At 38.3% G+C, this 15,553-nt stretch overlaps 1 protein-coding gene across 3 annotated transcripts in view; it reads right to left on the bottom strand.

Annotated features, from left to right (window-relative positions):
- Nucleotides 1-12,615, bottom strand: part of wwp2 (WW domain containing E3 ubiquitin protein ligase 2) — a 55,896-nt gene extending 43,281 nt beyond the window's left edge. For 2 of the 3 annotated variants that reach the window (XM_061036339.1, XM_061036341.1), the window contains exons 1-5: nucleotides 12,535-12,615; nucleotides 11,239-11,320; nucleotides 4,660-4,816; nucleotides 4,038-4,159; nucleotides 2,133-2,270 (exon numbers count right to left, since the gene is read on the bottom strand). In XM_061036339.1, coding sequence (XP_060892322.1) covers nucleotides 2,133-2,270; nucleotides 4,038-4,159; nucleotides 4,660-4,816; nucleotides 11,239-11,308 — 487 coding nt within the window. In that variant the 5' untranslated portion in view covers nucleotides 11,309-11,320; nucleotides 12,535-12,615. Of the gene's footprint in view, nucleotides 1-2,132; nucleotides 2,271-4,037; nucleotides 4,160-4,659; nucleotides 4,817-11,238; nucleotides 11,321-11,804; nucleotides 11,989-12,534 lie in introns of those variants that run through there. The other variant, XM_061036340.1, reaches the window with a different exon arrangement.
- Nucleotides 12,616-15,553: the final 2,938 nt, after the last annotated feature.

The following is a 15,553-nucleotide window of genomic DNA, read 5'->3' as shown; positions in this document are numbered from 1 at the left end:
TTAAATTGGTCTCATAAATCACAACATGTCTCTCTCTGTTTTCACAAGTAAACCCTTTTCTGTAAGAAAACAAACATGAGCTTGGTCTTAAAGCGATGGACTCAACATTAACACAGGTCCTGCTGACCTTGTTGTCTGTGCTTACAGCTGTTGTGCAAAGACATTCTGCATTTGATGATAATGCTGTGAGTTTGATATTGCTACTCCTTCCTACATGCACAGAGGGAAAGCTATTGTTCAAAAGTCACTCCCGTGTCATGCTTGTTATAAGCCATGGAGTATGCTTTGCTGTTTTGGATGAGAGAAAACCGATGCACATGCATGCTCATTATTTGTGAAAGGTCATGTGAGATTTATTTTGTGGCATGGCAGTATTGACAGAGATTAGTTCTGAAGCAAAGTTAGGAAAGCTTATTTTAATATGCTATTCTGACATTAATATAGCAGTGTGTGGACATGGACTAAGGGCATGAATCATCTCAGTGTTCTGTAGCCCACATATTGCATCGAAAACCAATCCAGATTTGTATTCCTTACTTTTGGCCAGCTCTGATGGTTATCTTAGTATTTCTACTTCACTCAGTTCTAGTTGGTAGACGGAGCACTTAGGGAATGCTACTTTCAAAATCATGCTAGTTGAAAATGACCTCCACTGCCTTTAATCACTGAAGGGGTTGCACAATTCATTTTGAACAAGGGGCATTGTTAAAAATGACTACGACTGTACAGTCATGCATACATGTTTGTGTCCAGTTAAGTTCGATTTGACTGAAATACAAACAGTTCAGATTGTGAGGTGCATGCAGCCTTTTACAGGGTTTTACTTTTACCACAGTGTTGGTCAGTCTGTGGGCTTGACTCTCATTGTGTAGAGAAAAAAACTAAAATGAGAGGAATAGACTGAGAATTGTTTTTTATTTGACAAAACAGTTCTTGATTTCGTTTCATTTTGTGCACATATGTAGTTAAAATCTTTAATTTGCAATATACTGTATTGAAATTCTCAGCATGTCAAAAAATATCGAATCGTGACTCAAGTATGGGGATAATATCGTATCGTGGGGCCTCTGGTGATTCCCACCTCTAAAATATTAATTTTTAAATAAAACATAACCATACTCCAACAGTAACCATCATTTTGTATACCATGAGAACTATTTTATACGCAACTGAAAAACAACGGCACAAATCCCTCACCTCACAATTACAAACAAACAAACACTGTTTACTGTAAACTATGTGGGTGAGAAGTGGCTTTGAATTGTCGCCACGCACACAACATAAAACTCCAGCTTTTTTCCAAATGGGGGAAAGCGCACTTACTGGAGTTGTGCGACAGACAAGCATCCTACTGTACAAACAGATGCAAGCACATGTGTGTATATGCGGTTGTTGGCAATGTTAACAAACATTTTAAAGACGGAAAAGGAAAGAATGAGAAAAAGGAGAACTGGTTTGAATATTGTGGTGGATGATGTACTAATAAGCTGTCTGGATTTCTGTGGGAAAACTGTATGTGCATGTTCACTTTAATATTTCCCCGTGTGAAAGTGAAACAAAACTTACGTTTCCCTCAACTTGAACAAACTGAGAAACTATGGTTTTATGTCCATGTGCTTACTTAAAAAATCGATTACATTTTTTGTATGTTTATTATGTATAACAGTTACTCTGATACAAGTTAGTTAATATTGTTTTTATATGATAAAATTACACTCAAGTCAAATGATTGGGATTGTTTTGGGCTGCCCCCTAAAAGCCAACCAACCCCAGTTTAATAGAAATTGTAATTTATTGACCACTGATGTTTGACACCCCCATTTGAAGTATTTTTGTTTTATGTTATTTTCTGCAGTGTCTTTTTCCAAAATTCCCCCCACGGATGATTGACCCTTTTATTACTTCATTAAGGGGGAGGGTCTTTCCTCCATTAAACATCTATAAATGGCCTAAAGAGTAAATGCCCCTCGTGCTTCATTGTAAATTTCCCTGTTACTACCTCCACCTCTGTGTGTATGTGTGTGTGTGTGTGTGTGTGTGTGTGTGTGTGTGTGTGTGTGTGTGTGTGTGTGTGTGTGTGTGTGTGTGTGTGTGTGTGTGTGTGTGTGTGTGTGTGGTAAGGTGGGACTCACTGTCTGCTGCTGTGCTGCCATTGGGCAGCGTGCCCAGATCAACAACCATGCCGTCCAAACAGACGTTGAGCTCTCCTCCCGCTACAACCGAGCCTTTGTTCTCCGTCTGCAGCACCAGACTCAACTGGACGTTCTCCACTAGAGAGGGAGGAGGGACGACACAGAGGATGAGTGGTTGAGGTAGACGAGGAAAGGTGGTGGGGGAGTGGGGAGAAAGTTTGAGTCACAGTAAGGAAATCAGACATCCTCAGTTAGAGCTCCACTATGAGAAAAAAGTGTCAAAACACAGCGTTTTATCTTCCACAGTGACATCATTACAGAGCCACCCAGCTGGGACATTTATCACAAGAGGAGGAACAGAACAAGTCAAATCATATCTTAGATTTATTAATAACGCTGTTGTGGTTTACTTACGTCAGTGTTTTCAGAAACACACGTCAAAGTTGTCATAGTTCATCTGATGGATAATGATTTTTCTAAGAACTCAGATTTCTTAAGAGATAAAATCAATCAGTTCAGATTTGATTCACATCATTAGAGTTAGTTATAGTATTTAGAGTATTCACTCATGTTTTATTTTCTTCTCCATTCCTTCAACTCAATGTATATACACTTTCAATGATGATGGCTCCTGGCAGATTCAAGTAGAGGAATCTGCCAGGTGCTGCGAGATGACACTGAATGTTTTTGGTAGATTGAATTGATTTTATGATCAAACATCACAAGATTTAAATATTGTATCTGCATTTTATTTTAGTAGCAAATAGTTTTAAACTGTCATTTTCAGGGCATCGATAGTGTAGTGGTTAGCGTGCGCACCTCATATACAGAGGCTACAGACCTAAAAGCGGGCGGCCCAGGTTCGAATCCGGCCTGTGGCTTCTTTTGTTTCCGCATGTCAATCCCTTCTCTCTCTCCATGATTTCCGACTCTATCCACTGTCCTATCTCTCCAATAAAGGCCAAAAATTAATCTTAAAAAAAGAAAAAATGAATTTTCCCTAATGGTCATCTTTTACAGTGCATGGACTATGATGGAAAAATACATTTTGGCAGGTTTAAGCAGTAGCCCTCTTTGGACATTGCTTCATATTGCTCAATCTCCTCCAAAACAGGATTAGACAAGCTTCCAATAAGGCACTGACACTAATTCCAGCACTAGTTTTCACTTCTTTAGAAGAACCAATAAGGCGTATTCGAGAGTGAAGGGAGTTTGCACTGAGAATTTCTGACAGCTTTACGACAACTCGTCCAATTGATTTTTATATATTTATGCCACAACAAAAATACAAACTTAAATGAGCTGGGTCAATGGGCCGACACAATATTCCACCCAAAAATATCATCAGGTCTTTCATTACTCCAAAGGGTGGGGGGCCAAGATATGCTTACCATGATACGCTTATATAATAAAGTGGGCCGTCACTTTCATGTTATCAGAGCTAAAGGCTTTTCTGAAAGGGAGTCAGGTGTTTACTTCACTGTTGTGATATGGATATCTAACACATTTATGACAGCTGTCCAGCATGAGTTCCTGTGAAAACTTCACAACTTTTACTTTAAACTTAAGCATTTTGTGGACACCTTGGTGATACATTTATATATACATATGATTTTCTTTTATCATATTAACACATCCTTAGTTTTCCGTCTCTGTCAGACTCATATAGTGACAGATCTTGTGTGATCTACAGACCAACAGAAGCCCGACAGGACACGTTTGTTTTTCCCTCTGTCATGTTTCCTTCCACATCGATATGCTTTTCATATTCTGGACAATTTTAATCAAATAAGATGTCAAGTAAATTCATACCTGACTATGATCCTGGTCTCATTTTTATTATACTGTTAATATCTAAAAAAAAAAAATATATATATATACACGTATGTGCGTCTGTGTCCTTACTCTTGCCGTCATGTGTGCGCAGTGTGTCCAGCAGGTCTATGGTGGCGCAGCCCAGAAGCTCCTTCCTCAGGGTGTGGCAGCTCCACAGCTTCAGATCCAGACGACTCTGAGGCGTCACATTTCTGGCAAACACAAGGTGCCATAAGCTCACACACATTTTCAACTAATGTTTGATAACAATGTAACACTAGGTCACTATTTTCTCAGTTGACTAAACGGACCATTTTTCAATCTCACTGATGAATCCCTCAGTGCTTGTGAAACAGAAAAAAAGAGAAATATCATGCAACAGTTTTTAAAGGTCTTGTTTTGTCCGGTAAAAACAAACTATTTGCTTTATAAGAAAAATAATAAATAAAACAGAAATTCACACACATGAAATGTTTAAAGAGATTTCATTAAATGCTGTCATGAAAAGTGTTTTTCCTAAAATTATTATTTCTCAAAAATGTTTCTGTTCATCATCTAAGTAATTTGTTGACAATTTCTAGCAGCTTTAACAAACAATCATTAATGATAAAAAAAAAACCACATTTAAATTTACTGTTTCAAACCTATTTCAAAACACTCAAATTCAGGACTGTGAAGAAGAGACAATGTGTGTGTGTTTGTGGGCTCTTACAGGGTGAGGTCTTCATTCCACTGCAGCTCGAGGTGCCCGCTGCGTTTGCCTGTTTTTTTGGTTTCACTGGTCAGGCCGTCGGCCGTCACCTCCACAAAGGAGTTGAGCCGAGAGTGACGGTTAGGCAGCTTGGGAGACTGAGGCTTCGCTGACACCACTGAGCACACAGACACACAAACAGAATAATGAAGAGAGTTCAAACTGAATACAAAAATTAATTATTTATGTCTTTTAAAAGACAAAACACATGTTAAATGAGGGTCAGGTCAACACAGTTCAACAACAACGGTGATTTCCCCCCCCCCCCAATTTTATTATTAAATACAGATTCTGTTTTCAAATGTTCATGTTGTCTGTGAAGCATTCCTGTTTGACTAAAACCAATCCAGTCAAATCTCTTCAGTTGTCATGCGGCAGACAGACAATGGACCTAAAATGCAATCCATGTTTGTGTCTCTGACTCTGAGTGTGTGTGTGATTTTCACAGCTGTTGTGTGTGCAGGCTTCTTCTTTTTTTACCTTTGGCTTGGTTTATATCATTAGGCACATTACATTTTAATTTAAATTACAGTTAATAAGATACGCTGAAGTTAATGCCCCATGTACAGTAAAAAATGTATCTTGGGTGTCTTAAATATATATATATAAAAATAATTAACAGGGAATGGCTATTATAGCAACCCTATTACATACAATTCTTCTCAAGGCATAATATAATTTTCCAATAATCACATCAAAAATATCTCCTGAACATACTAAAGATAAAAAGTTTAGTGTCACTAAAGCCGAGTCAACCTACAGTATAAGGTTTAAAACCTGCAAAGTATTTTTATCACGGCATTATGTTTTTTTTGTAATAAGCTACATTTATTGATTATTTGTTTATTTATGTTTTGTTTAATAGGGACAGATACAATATGCAAAGACAACTTAAAACAGCCATTTTAGACAGATGCTAATTTACAACTCCTGCTTTTGTTTAAATAAAAGATTAAAACAGTTCAAAAGGAAAAAGAGAGTAAACTGAGGACAATACACATTTACTGGTAGCTGTGATAAAGCAACATCACAGTTGTTTTTGTATTCTCTGGTGTTTCAATGTCTAAAGACTATCAAGTATGGACTTTAAAATGTAACTGCCTGTTAAACGTAACAGAGACAACAATATTTCTCCAAATGTATTTTTTCAATTCTTATAAATGATTGCCAACATTAGTATGTTTTCTGACTGCTTTAAGAGTACCTCATTCAGACACTTATCAAGTATTAACCCTAACTGGTTCCACCAAAACCAGCAGGTGTTAACTGGCTTTGTGACACAATCAGTGTGATGGTTGATGGAGAAGTAAACAGACCAATATAAACACTTCCCTCTAGTGGAAGAAAAAAACAAAACATGTGCAGTAGAAGCTTCATTCATTTTCTTGGGACTGGCCACTAGGAAAATCCTTAAATGGTCACAATGAGGCCACAGGATTTAAAAAAAAGATCAGCTGAGAAGCTGGAGTGGGGGCACACTGGAGGGAAGTGTTCACACTGAAGAAACCTTTCAAGACTTTTCAATGACTTTCAATACATCAGATCACTTCTGCAGCCTTAATATTACTTTGTTGTCTGTTTGTTTCTGCGATCAAGTCTCCCTCCCAGCTGGACTTCAACGATCTAGTTTAATAAGTGCATGAAATGACTGCTGTGTTATAACTGTGTACAATGAACATTTTCCTTTTCCCCAAATGAACTACTCCTGGATTTGTTGCAAAGAAGTTATGAAACTGTGGATATTCTGCTCTACATCTCACAGTATTTGACTGAAACTCTGTGACTGTGGTTAAAGTCTACAGCTTAGACAGACTTAGTGGCTTTGAATTCTTGCGAGCCTGCTGAGAATCTTGTTTCAGCATGTGTCAGTCATATGAGAGCTGATTCGTTCGTCCTCGATCACTTTTGGATTGCAAACTGCAGAGAACTCTACGGTGGCCCCAAGAGCTCAATACACAGCAGTTAAAGAAAACCATTGCAAATCTAGCCCTCATTAGAAGGTCTATGTTTAACTGTAAATGCATGGATCGAGGTGTGACCTGTACTGTTTAATATAAATCTCCTTATAAGTGGAGTCGATGTCATTATGTACTACCTGGGCTAAAGTTTGTTTTCATATGATATGTTACGAACAACTTGTCTCCACATGGTTCACCTGCTGTTGTAGAAAGTGAACCGACTAATGTGTGAGTGTTTCGGTGCGTGCATGTGTAAAAAAGCAGGAAGGTTAGCAGATAAAGGTAATTATAAAAACTGTATTGAAGCAGTTTAAAAGTGCAATCAAAGTGGTGAAATAGGAAAAATAATCAACTACATATAGGGATGAGATTTATGCACGGCAACAAAAATGTGTGCCAGAATAGAGAGGAAACAAAAATGACGTATTTATATATAGCTGGCGACAGATCATCTCTACTTCTGTGTTTTACGCCGTCTGATTAATGTGCTGCTCCTTTTAGAGGAATCCTCCAGTAACGCGCGTTGTACATAGGCGAGTATGTGAGCATTCACGTTCATGACGCAGCAGGTTGTCTAAGCATACGCGTATTTCAAAAGCAAATATAATATTGGCAGATACGATCATATCAGGTGACTATCGGTATCGGCTAATTTTATCGCAGATATACACCGATATTACTAGATTTATTCACCATTCACCAATATAGTTTCACTGTATTACACTAGTGAAGTTCTCTTTCACAAGAGTGTGCTATATGGATTACAGCAAGCATCATCACTCTCCAGAGTGTCAAGTGGTGAGGCACGTACATGTGTAGTTACTTTTCAGTTGAGTTACCATCTTGTCTTTGATATATATCTTTTCCACAAGTTGTTTGTTTGACAACTGGGATCAACGTAACAGATGTGTATATCTATAACTATATTGGATATAGATCTAAGATATCGGTGGATATATTGGTATATGATTTTTTTCTCTCCCCAATATCTATATCGGCCCCAAAAATCCCATATCAGTGTTGTGTATATGAGGTAAGTACTTCAAAGGCTGTGCATTTGTTGTCATACACATTTTGTTTTTTTGCTTGCTTGTGTTTTGTGTAACTGGAAGTGTTTTTCTAAGGCAGCAGTATGTTGTGCTCTTAGGGCCACTCAGCCACACTCAGCCTGTCAGTGTTTCTCTGGGTGAATCTGATCCAGACGTTTGATAAATTAATAATGACTGGGGGGGAGGGGGGGAGACTTCTGTCGGCCTACTATCACAGACGAGACATTAGCAAATCTGCGCTGCTGCGTCTGAGTCAGGATGACAATCTCTGAACTCATGAACATCTGATAAGAAAGTCTGACTCATCTGCAGCTCTCTGGAAAGATGGAGCGAGTGCCATAGAGGGGTGAAAGAGTCAACAGAAATATGATGAGTTTCTACGAAGTGAGAGAGGGCAGGCATGATGAAAAAATAAAAGAGGTCAGCAGAAGATCAATGATGAGGTGAACAAAGAGGTGGGTTAGATGAGTGACACTAAAGGTCAATAAATGAATTATGAGTGAAAAAAGAATATTTAAGGTGATTTAGAAAAAAGGAAAGAGGAACATAAAGGCCTGTTTAGATAAGCTAATGTTTGGGGAAGATAAAACAAAAATCCTGAGTGCACCTCTAGTTCTTAATGCTAAGACTCCATTACAAATAACAGTACAAGAGAGGATCATTTGGTTTCTCTTTGATTTGCCATAATTTATATTCAGGGGTAGTTATCTGGAATTATTAGTCCAAATTTGAGCAAAATCAACATTTAATTTCAGTCAATGTAACAAACAAACAAGTTGTAGAAAAAACCCCTCAAAGACCGCACAGCATCGCCTTACATTTGATTTACCGGTAACCAAGTGCTTCATTTTGGAAACACCATGGTTACTGCCCGGCCAGTCATGGTGAAGAAACAACATGAAGAATCTATGTTGAGGTAATATTTCTCCTTCCTGAATTATGCAAACAATGAATATCTGGTTAAAAATATATAACTTTTTTTTAAATAAGTTGGCTTTTTGCGGATTACAAAACTCAAGATGTTGTTAAGTATCACTCTGACATTTTATGGCTTTTAATTTTTGTTTTTGTGAAACTTAAAATTGTACATGTATCAATATTTGTTTTTATAAATGAAACCATGCGGCCCTGGTTTGCTAAATATACTTGAGGGTATATTATATTTGGTACCATGATCTTTCTTTTTTAAGAATTCCTCTTAGCCATAAATGACCGTTGATCTTAACAAATCAAAACCTGTTGGTCAAACTACAGCTTAGCTTTCAGTGTAAAAGAAATGTTTAAATGCAATATATAAATTAACACTGTTTGCTTGAAAATATAAAGTCAACTAAAATAATGAATTTAGAGATTTGTTGTTAACACTTAATTTTTCTAGCCATTATAACATTGTACTCTACTGAAACCATTGGGTACAAACTTTATGAACTACAGGAAACAGTTGATTTCTCTTCGTAGTTGAAGGTAACTGTGACATGAAATAAAGCTCTGGGTTCTTCACTGCTTGCATCTCCTTTCTACTACAAGTGGTCTTTTGAACTATTACTAATTTAAAATACTGACTATTGTTAAATGGACTGTAATTAAACAGCGCTTTTCTACTCTTCTGAACACTCAAACTCCTTCTCACTACGTCACATTCACCTATTCACACACACATTCATAACCGAGGGCAGAAAGAGCTTTGTAAGGTTCCCAGTCTTAACTAATCCCCTTTAAACCAATCACTCCCAGCTACGCCACCAAGAGCAATATAGGGTTTAGTGTGTAGCCCAAGGACACGTCAACATGCAGACCGTGAGAGCCGGGATCAAACCGCCAATCTCCCGATTAAGAGAGGACAAACTCAACCACTGACCCACAGCCACCACAATTGCTGCAATAATTATAATCTGCAGGAGGTTTATTTACAACCGTTCTGATCAACTGGCTCATTGGGTCTGTTTTTTTTCCAGCAATCAACTTGATGAAATCAAACAACAATAACAAAATCAACTGTGAGAAACCCCAACGATCACATCCAAGTAAAAGATGTTCACTGTTGACCTTATTGAGACAACCCATTGGTTAGTTGCACCAGTGACTCGAAAGTTCACAGTATGTCACAATGCAAAACTACACTGTGAACGGTCTAATAAAAATATCCATTACTCATCGTGCAGAAAAACTATCATTAGCCAACACAGGATGTGGTGAGGTGTTCGTATGAAACACAAAAGGAGCAAGTAGCACACCAGCAGAGGTGATTTTCACACTCCCTACATACAGTCAAAGTCGGGTTTAGTGGATCTTTCTTCTCCACCAACGGTAATGACTCAGAACTGTTTTGAGACACGAACACAAAAAAGGTCACACAGAATGTGTTCGAGCTTTCCTTGGATTATTTGTGTGTTGTCCTAAAACTGATTTGTGCTGATGAAATATTCAGTAATCATGTGAATTTTACATTAATCCAATGCCACATTATTTATGCCTTTGTACGAGCAACTGCTGGGGTGGAGCTGGTTCAGCTGCTGGACAGAAAGAAGTAGACTGCATACAAATGTGAAATGTTTTTTTCTATGCATGAAAAAATAGAGTTGATGTAAAAGTCACAGCCACGGATATTTATTAGACAGCATCAGACCAAGCTAGACTGTGAGTGACCTGAGCTGCAAATGGAATGAGTCACTGTGAATGACAGCTGGGCAATAATACACTGATTTAAGCAATTTATTCAAATGTGTTTAAGAACAATGTTCAAGAATAAATTTTAAAAAACTGTAAATAATGTTGGAATAATGTTAAAATGATACAGATAGATTACTGCTCTGCAGAACGTCTGTGGTTCAGACACAGTTTCATTGTCATTTGATAAAGACACTACAATTTGTTCCAATCTGTTCAGTTGTCTGGATGTGGTTTGCTTTTTTAAGGTCTGACCTCAAGCAAGCTGAAAGTAAAGGCAGCCTCACAATTAGCGGTGAATAACTAGAGCATCTCAGACAGAAACATGCAGACAAGTGGGATGAGTGTGAGTTACTGTCAGTTCCAAAAAAGGCTTGTGTTTTTTTATCTTGGCACAATCAGCTAGCCCTCCTCTTAACTCATCGAGCATCCTGATTAGGTATCTCTGTAAGGGTTCCTTTGGATGAAAATGGTGACTTGTTTGGGCTGGTATTGGTTGAGTGAAGCCCTACAATCAGTTTATGTGATCAATTATTTACGTGTGTTTGGTACCAACCAAGCTATTTTTTAGGAATATAGTCTATGAGGTGTCTTGGTGAGTCAGTGTTTTAAACAGGACGAAGGTGAAATCAAGAACTTGAGGCTATGTCTAAGTGGAAGAGCAGGGAATCTATCAACCAGTATGGATAGTACTTTGCATAGCAACCTATGTCATCAGTGGGAATGTTTGTGTGAAAGAGTTAAAGACATGTAGTGTTAGAGCGCTTTGAGAAGTCTGAATAATAGAACATCCAAACACTTCTCCACTTATTTTTAGTTTGGAAGTCATGCCATTTTTGAGATGATAAAAAAAAAAGATAAATTACCTTTTAAGATCAGCTGAGACTTTTCAGTGGTCTGGGAACTGCCAGGTCTGCTCACACTGGCAGCTGCCATGACCTCACAGCTCTGAAACACAACGACACACACAGACAAACACGTATTACAGTAAACAGCTTGTCCTCACAACCTTAGAGCGGCCCTAAAACAAAACATATATTACATATTAAGCTGGTCAAATGCAACTTCATTATGAAAAAGGTATTGTCGCAACCATGAGCAGGATTTGTATCTGACCCAATCACCATCACCTTGAGCAAAGTCAGAGATGTAGGTGTGCTGCATTGAATGCAGGGAAATGCATATGCCAGTGCAGTAATACACAGTGAAACTGAGCACTAGTCTTCTAAACAGTTAATGTAAGAAACTATCCTAAAGTTTGTTTGTGCAGTGGATGTTCATCCTGCCATCATTGAAACGTCACTTTAAAAACAGCATCAAGGTGACTGCTGCTGGGATCTGAGCCTGGGACCAGACCCAGGGATGCATTCCCAGATGTGAACTGACCACAACAAAAGCAACCTACTGATAGCAAAACAATCAAAATGAACACCTGACATCTGGCTCCGGACTGCAGAGAAGCCCATCAAAGCAATCAAAACAATAGCTCACAGCATCCTCCGTCAACCTTGTGAAACAGTGTGGCCGGGCAGGCAGTCTGAACTATCACCGTCACTTAGTGGATACTTGTCTAAACTAAACTAGACTAATAAAGATTTAAACCGTACAAATAAACTGGCTTCATTGTCCTCTTGTTTAAATACCCTTGGCTACTGCGCACCAAACACAAACACGGAAGATGATAAAGACATTTCTATGCATCACAGTCAAGCGCCACGAACTTAACATTAACTTCCGGTCATCTTTATTTCCAAAGTAAAACTTTGTCAGCAAACATACATATTTCACAATGTAGTGCAACTAACACAACACACAAAACAATAGACATGCTAAATGACGGGTCGAAGTTTGCCTGACAGAAATTACCAAAATGATTTTGTGCTTGTTTTCCAATCACTTTGTAGTTTTTTCCGCTTTTGTTTATAAAACCAGGTGGTACAACATCCGGTACGTCGCTGCTAACGCTGCCTGCATTGACTCAAAGAAGCTAGCTGTTAGCAACCAAGCTTCGTAAACAGAATTCACAAAAGGACATGTCGATAAAAACTGTTCCCATCACTTGACAGCTCGTAGAGTTGCGTTGTTAGTTCTGTAGCTCATGTCACACCGACATATATGTTGAATAACTAAACAATAACGTTGTAGGGTAATCTTTCCCGTACCTTTTTCAGCTCTGCCGCTGTCGCTAGTGAACTTTCATTTCCGCCTCACTGACAAAAAACCACGTGACCCGGGGCATGTCTTTTCATTGCACAAAGGATTGTGGGTCACAAATAATGGTAAACATAATCACTTGTTTATTTCAAAGTAAAGTTGAATTTTACACGCTGATAAAACAGAGTAAACATTCAGTATGATCAAGCAAATATTAAATCGATTACAGCAAACAAAGTTAAGACAAACATGATAATTATCTATCTATAAATAAATATTGATACGAGCCACTCGCAAATCCAGAGAGACAAATTGTCACTATATATATTATATTTTAGTCTTTAGAGGCTCGTTCATTCTTTAAAAAAGGCAGTATAACGAGCTTAAAGTAGGCCTACACTATCACATTAAAAACGTGTTATTAAGTTATATTAAGCAGCCACATCATTCATGTCTTACAGCTATGTTCAGAAAGGTTGTAAACAGCTTGTCTTCTCATTTGTTTTCAGACGTAAGCTGTTATGTGGACAATTTGTTTATTAAAGGCTGAAAACGTTTGTTCTTTGAGGCAACCTGGTTTCCATTAAACATCGATTTTTTTAAAGCCTTTGAGAGTATTTTATTTTACTGTTTTTTATCCGAGAAAAAAAAGAATAACAGGCCCTGCAAAGATAATAATAATAATAATAATAATAATAATAGTAGTAGTAATAATAACAATAAATTACAGAATAAGTATCCCAGCTCTTTGGACAGTTAGATGTAAATTATCTTTTTAGCAAAGACCCTCTGCCCAAGAAAATGAAGGGAACAATTATTTCACACATCAGATATTGATGAATGAATCATTCAAGTTAATAATCTTTCCTGATGTACATGTTACAAGTTATTAGGAACAAAATGACATAACAATGGTAAATGGAAACCAAAATCAATAAACTATTATTTTCTTTAATTATGTTTTCATTTAACCAGATTGAGATTAAGAAGCTCTTTTCGAGCTAGACCTGGTTTAGACAGTTAGCAGCACACACACAAAGTTACAGACAGAGACACAACACGAGAAAAAGTACAATTTACAAAACACTAAAGTTTGCATTAAAAGAGAACCATCTATTGAAGGCTGTATTCAAAATCACAACGAAAATCAAAGTATACAAATGAAATCACAGGCTGATCCCACTTGCGTTAATTTTGTCACTGCAACTCATTATGTGACTCAAAGTGTGTTTGGTCTCCCAACAACGACTGGACATGCATGGGGGGCCTCATCCCAGAATCCCAGATTCGGTGAGCTCCAGTCTATGGTAGAACTTGGTGGCGGCGGATGTACCGATACATAATGTCCCATAGGTGCTAAATTGGATTTAGGTCAGGGGAACGAGAGGGCCAGTCAAATCCCTTTGTCATCCAGGAACTGCCTACATACTCTGGCCACATGAGGCAGGCATTATCCTGCACCAGGAGGAACTCAGCGCCACAAACTTAACATTAACTTCCGGTCATCTTACACCAGTGTAAGGTCTGACAATCACTTTGTGGATTTCATCCTGATAGCTAAAATCAGTCAGGGTACCATTGGCTTTGACATGAAGGTCTGTGTGACCCTCCAAGGATTTGCCTCCCCAGATCATTACTGACCCACGACCAAACCGTTCATGCTGGATGATTTTACAGGCAGCATGACGTTCACCAGAACACAGCTTTTCCAGACTCTTCACGCCTGTCAAATATGCAAATATGAAGTCGGGCCTTCATGCTACCCTCAGGGAGTCTGTTTCTGACAATTATCCAACTGGCCTCATGTAACTACTCATGTAACTGGTCTCCTGGTATATCTCCTGTGTTCCTGGAGACACAACAAACCTTCTTGTGACTGCTCGTATTGATTCATCATCCTGAAGGAGCTTACCTGTGCAACCTCACTGGTCTACAGGTACTACCTCATTGTTGCTACCATAGTGACTAGGACAGCAGGATACAAAACTAGAGAAGAATCAGTGAGGAAGGATAAGAAGAAAGAAATTGTCTGTGGCCACCACATGCAAAAACATTCCCATTTTGGAGAATGTCTTGCTTTTGCCTCTCCATTACACGTGTTGTCACTTTTGTTTGCACCAGAGCAGCTGAAAATTGATTCTCAACCACTTTCTAAATGAACAGATTGATATCTAATTGATTTGGTGTTAAACTGTGATGATTAAGTTTTCCTTTCATTTCTGAGCAGCGTTTATTCTATTCATCAGGCAGATAATTATCTAAGCTTTTAATAGCAACCTTTACTAAGCACTGTAAGAAAATGACTAAGGGGTGCAGTATTCACATAGACAGTTGTGTTTAACAGGCAGAGGAGAAAAAATACTGTTTCATTTTCACACAGGTGTATTTTGGTGTCCATAAATCTGTAACTTAAAAAAGGGCAATCTCACGATAACAAATTAAAAACAAACCATAAACTTGAAAAGCTCCTGTAAAATGTAGTGTTATAATAAATGACTTAATGTAGATGTTTTAGGTGTGAGGAGCGGTGGCCTCTGGGAGACAAAACCAGACCAGGTGACATCTATTGGTTCTAATGACCCCTGCTGCTGTATGTTCAATTGCCACACATGACATAACGAGAACAGACTACTACCAGAGGCGATGGCGGACTAGCGGTTAGCTTGGCAGAGGCTGTAGTCCTTGAAGTGGGCGGCCCAGGTGGCTCCTTTCCCATATGTCATTCCCCTCTGTCCCTCTACTATTTACAACTCTATCCACCATCTTATCTAAATAAAGGCCAGAGATTAAATCTTTAAAAAATAAAAATCTACTACTACCACTGAATTCTTTCCCGTAGTGTGCGATGATAATCGTTTCAGTCCAGTCTCGCATAGCCAGACCTATCTATGTAATTTGTCTGAGCGCTGTGCACTGGAGAGAGATGTGGCTTGATACGTTGTCATATGGTCTGCTTATATGCATGGTCTACATGAGTCAGACTAGGTGGAACCTTAACCTAAACTTTACGAATTGGTGGCTGTTTCA

This window comes from Labrus mixtus, chromosome 4, assembly GCF_963584025.1.
Source record: "Labrus mixtus chromosome 4, fLabMix1.1, whole genome shotgun sequence".
Taxonomy (NCBI): domain Eukaryota; kingdom Metazoa; phylum Chordata; class Actinopteri; order Labriformes; family Labridae; genus Labrus; species Labrus mixtus.
Note: the sequence above shows the minus strand (reverse complement) of the source record. Positions and strands in the feature narration are given on the sequence as shown.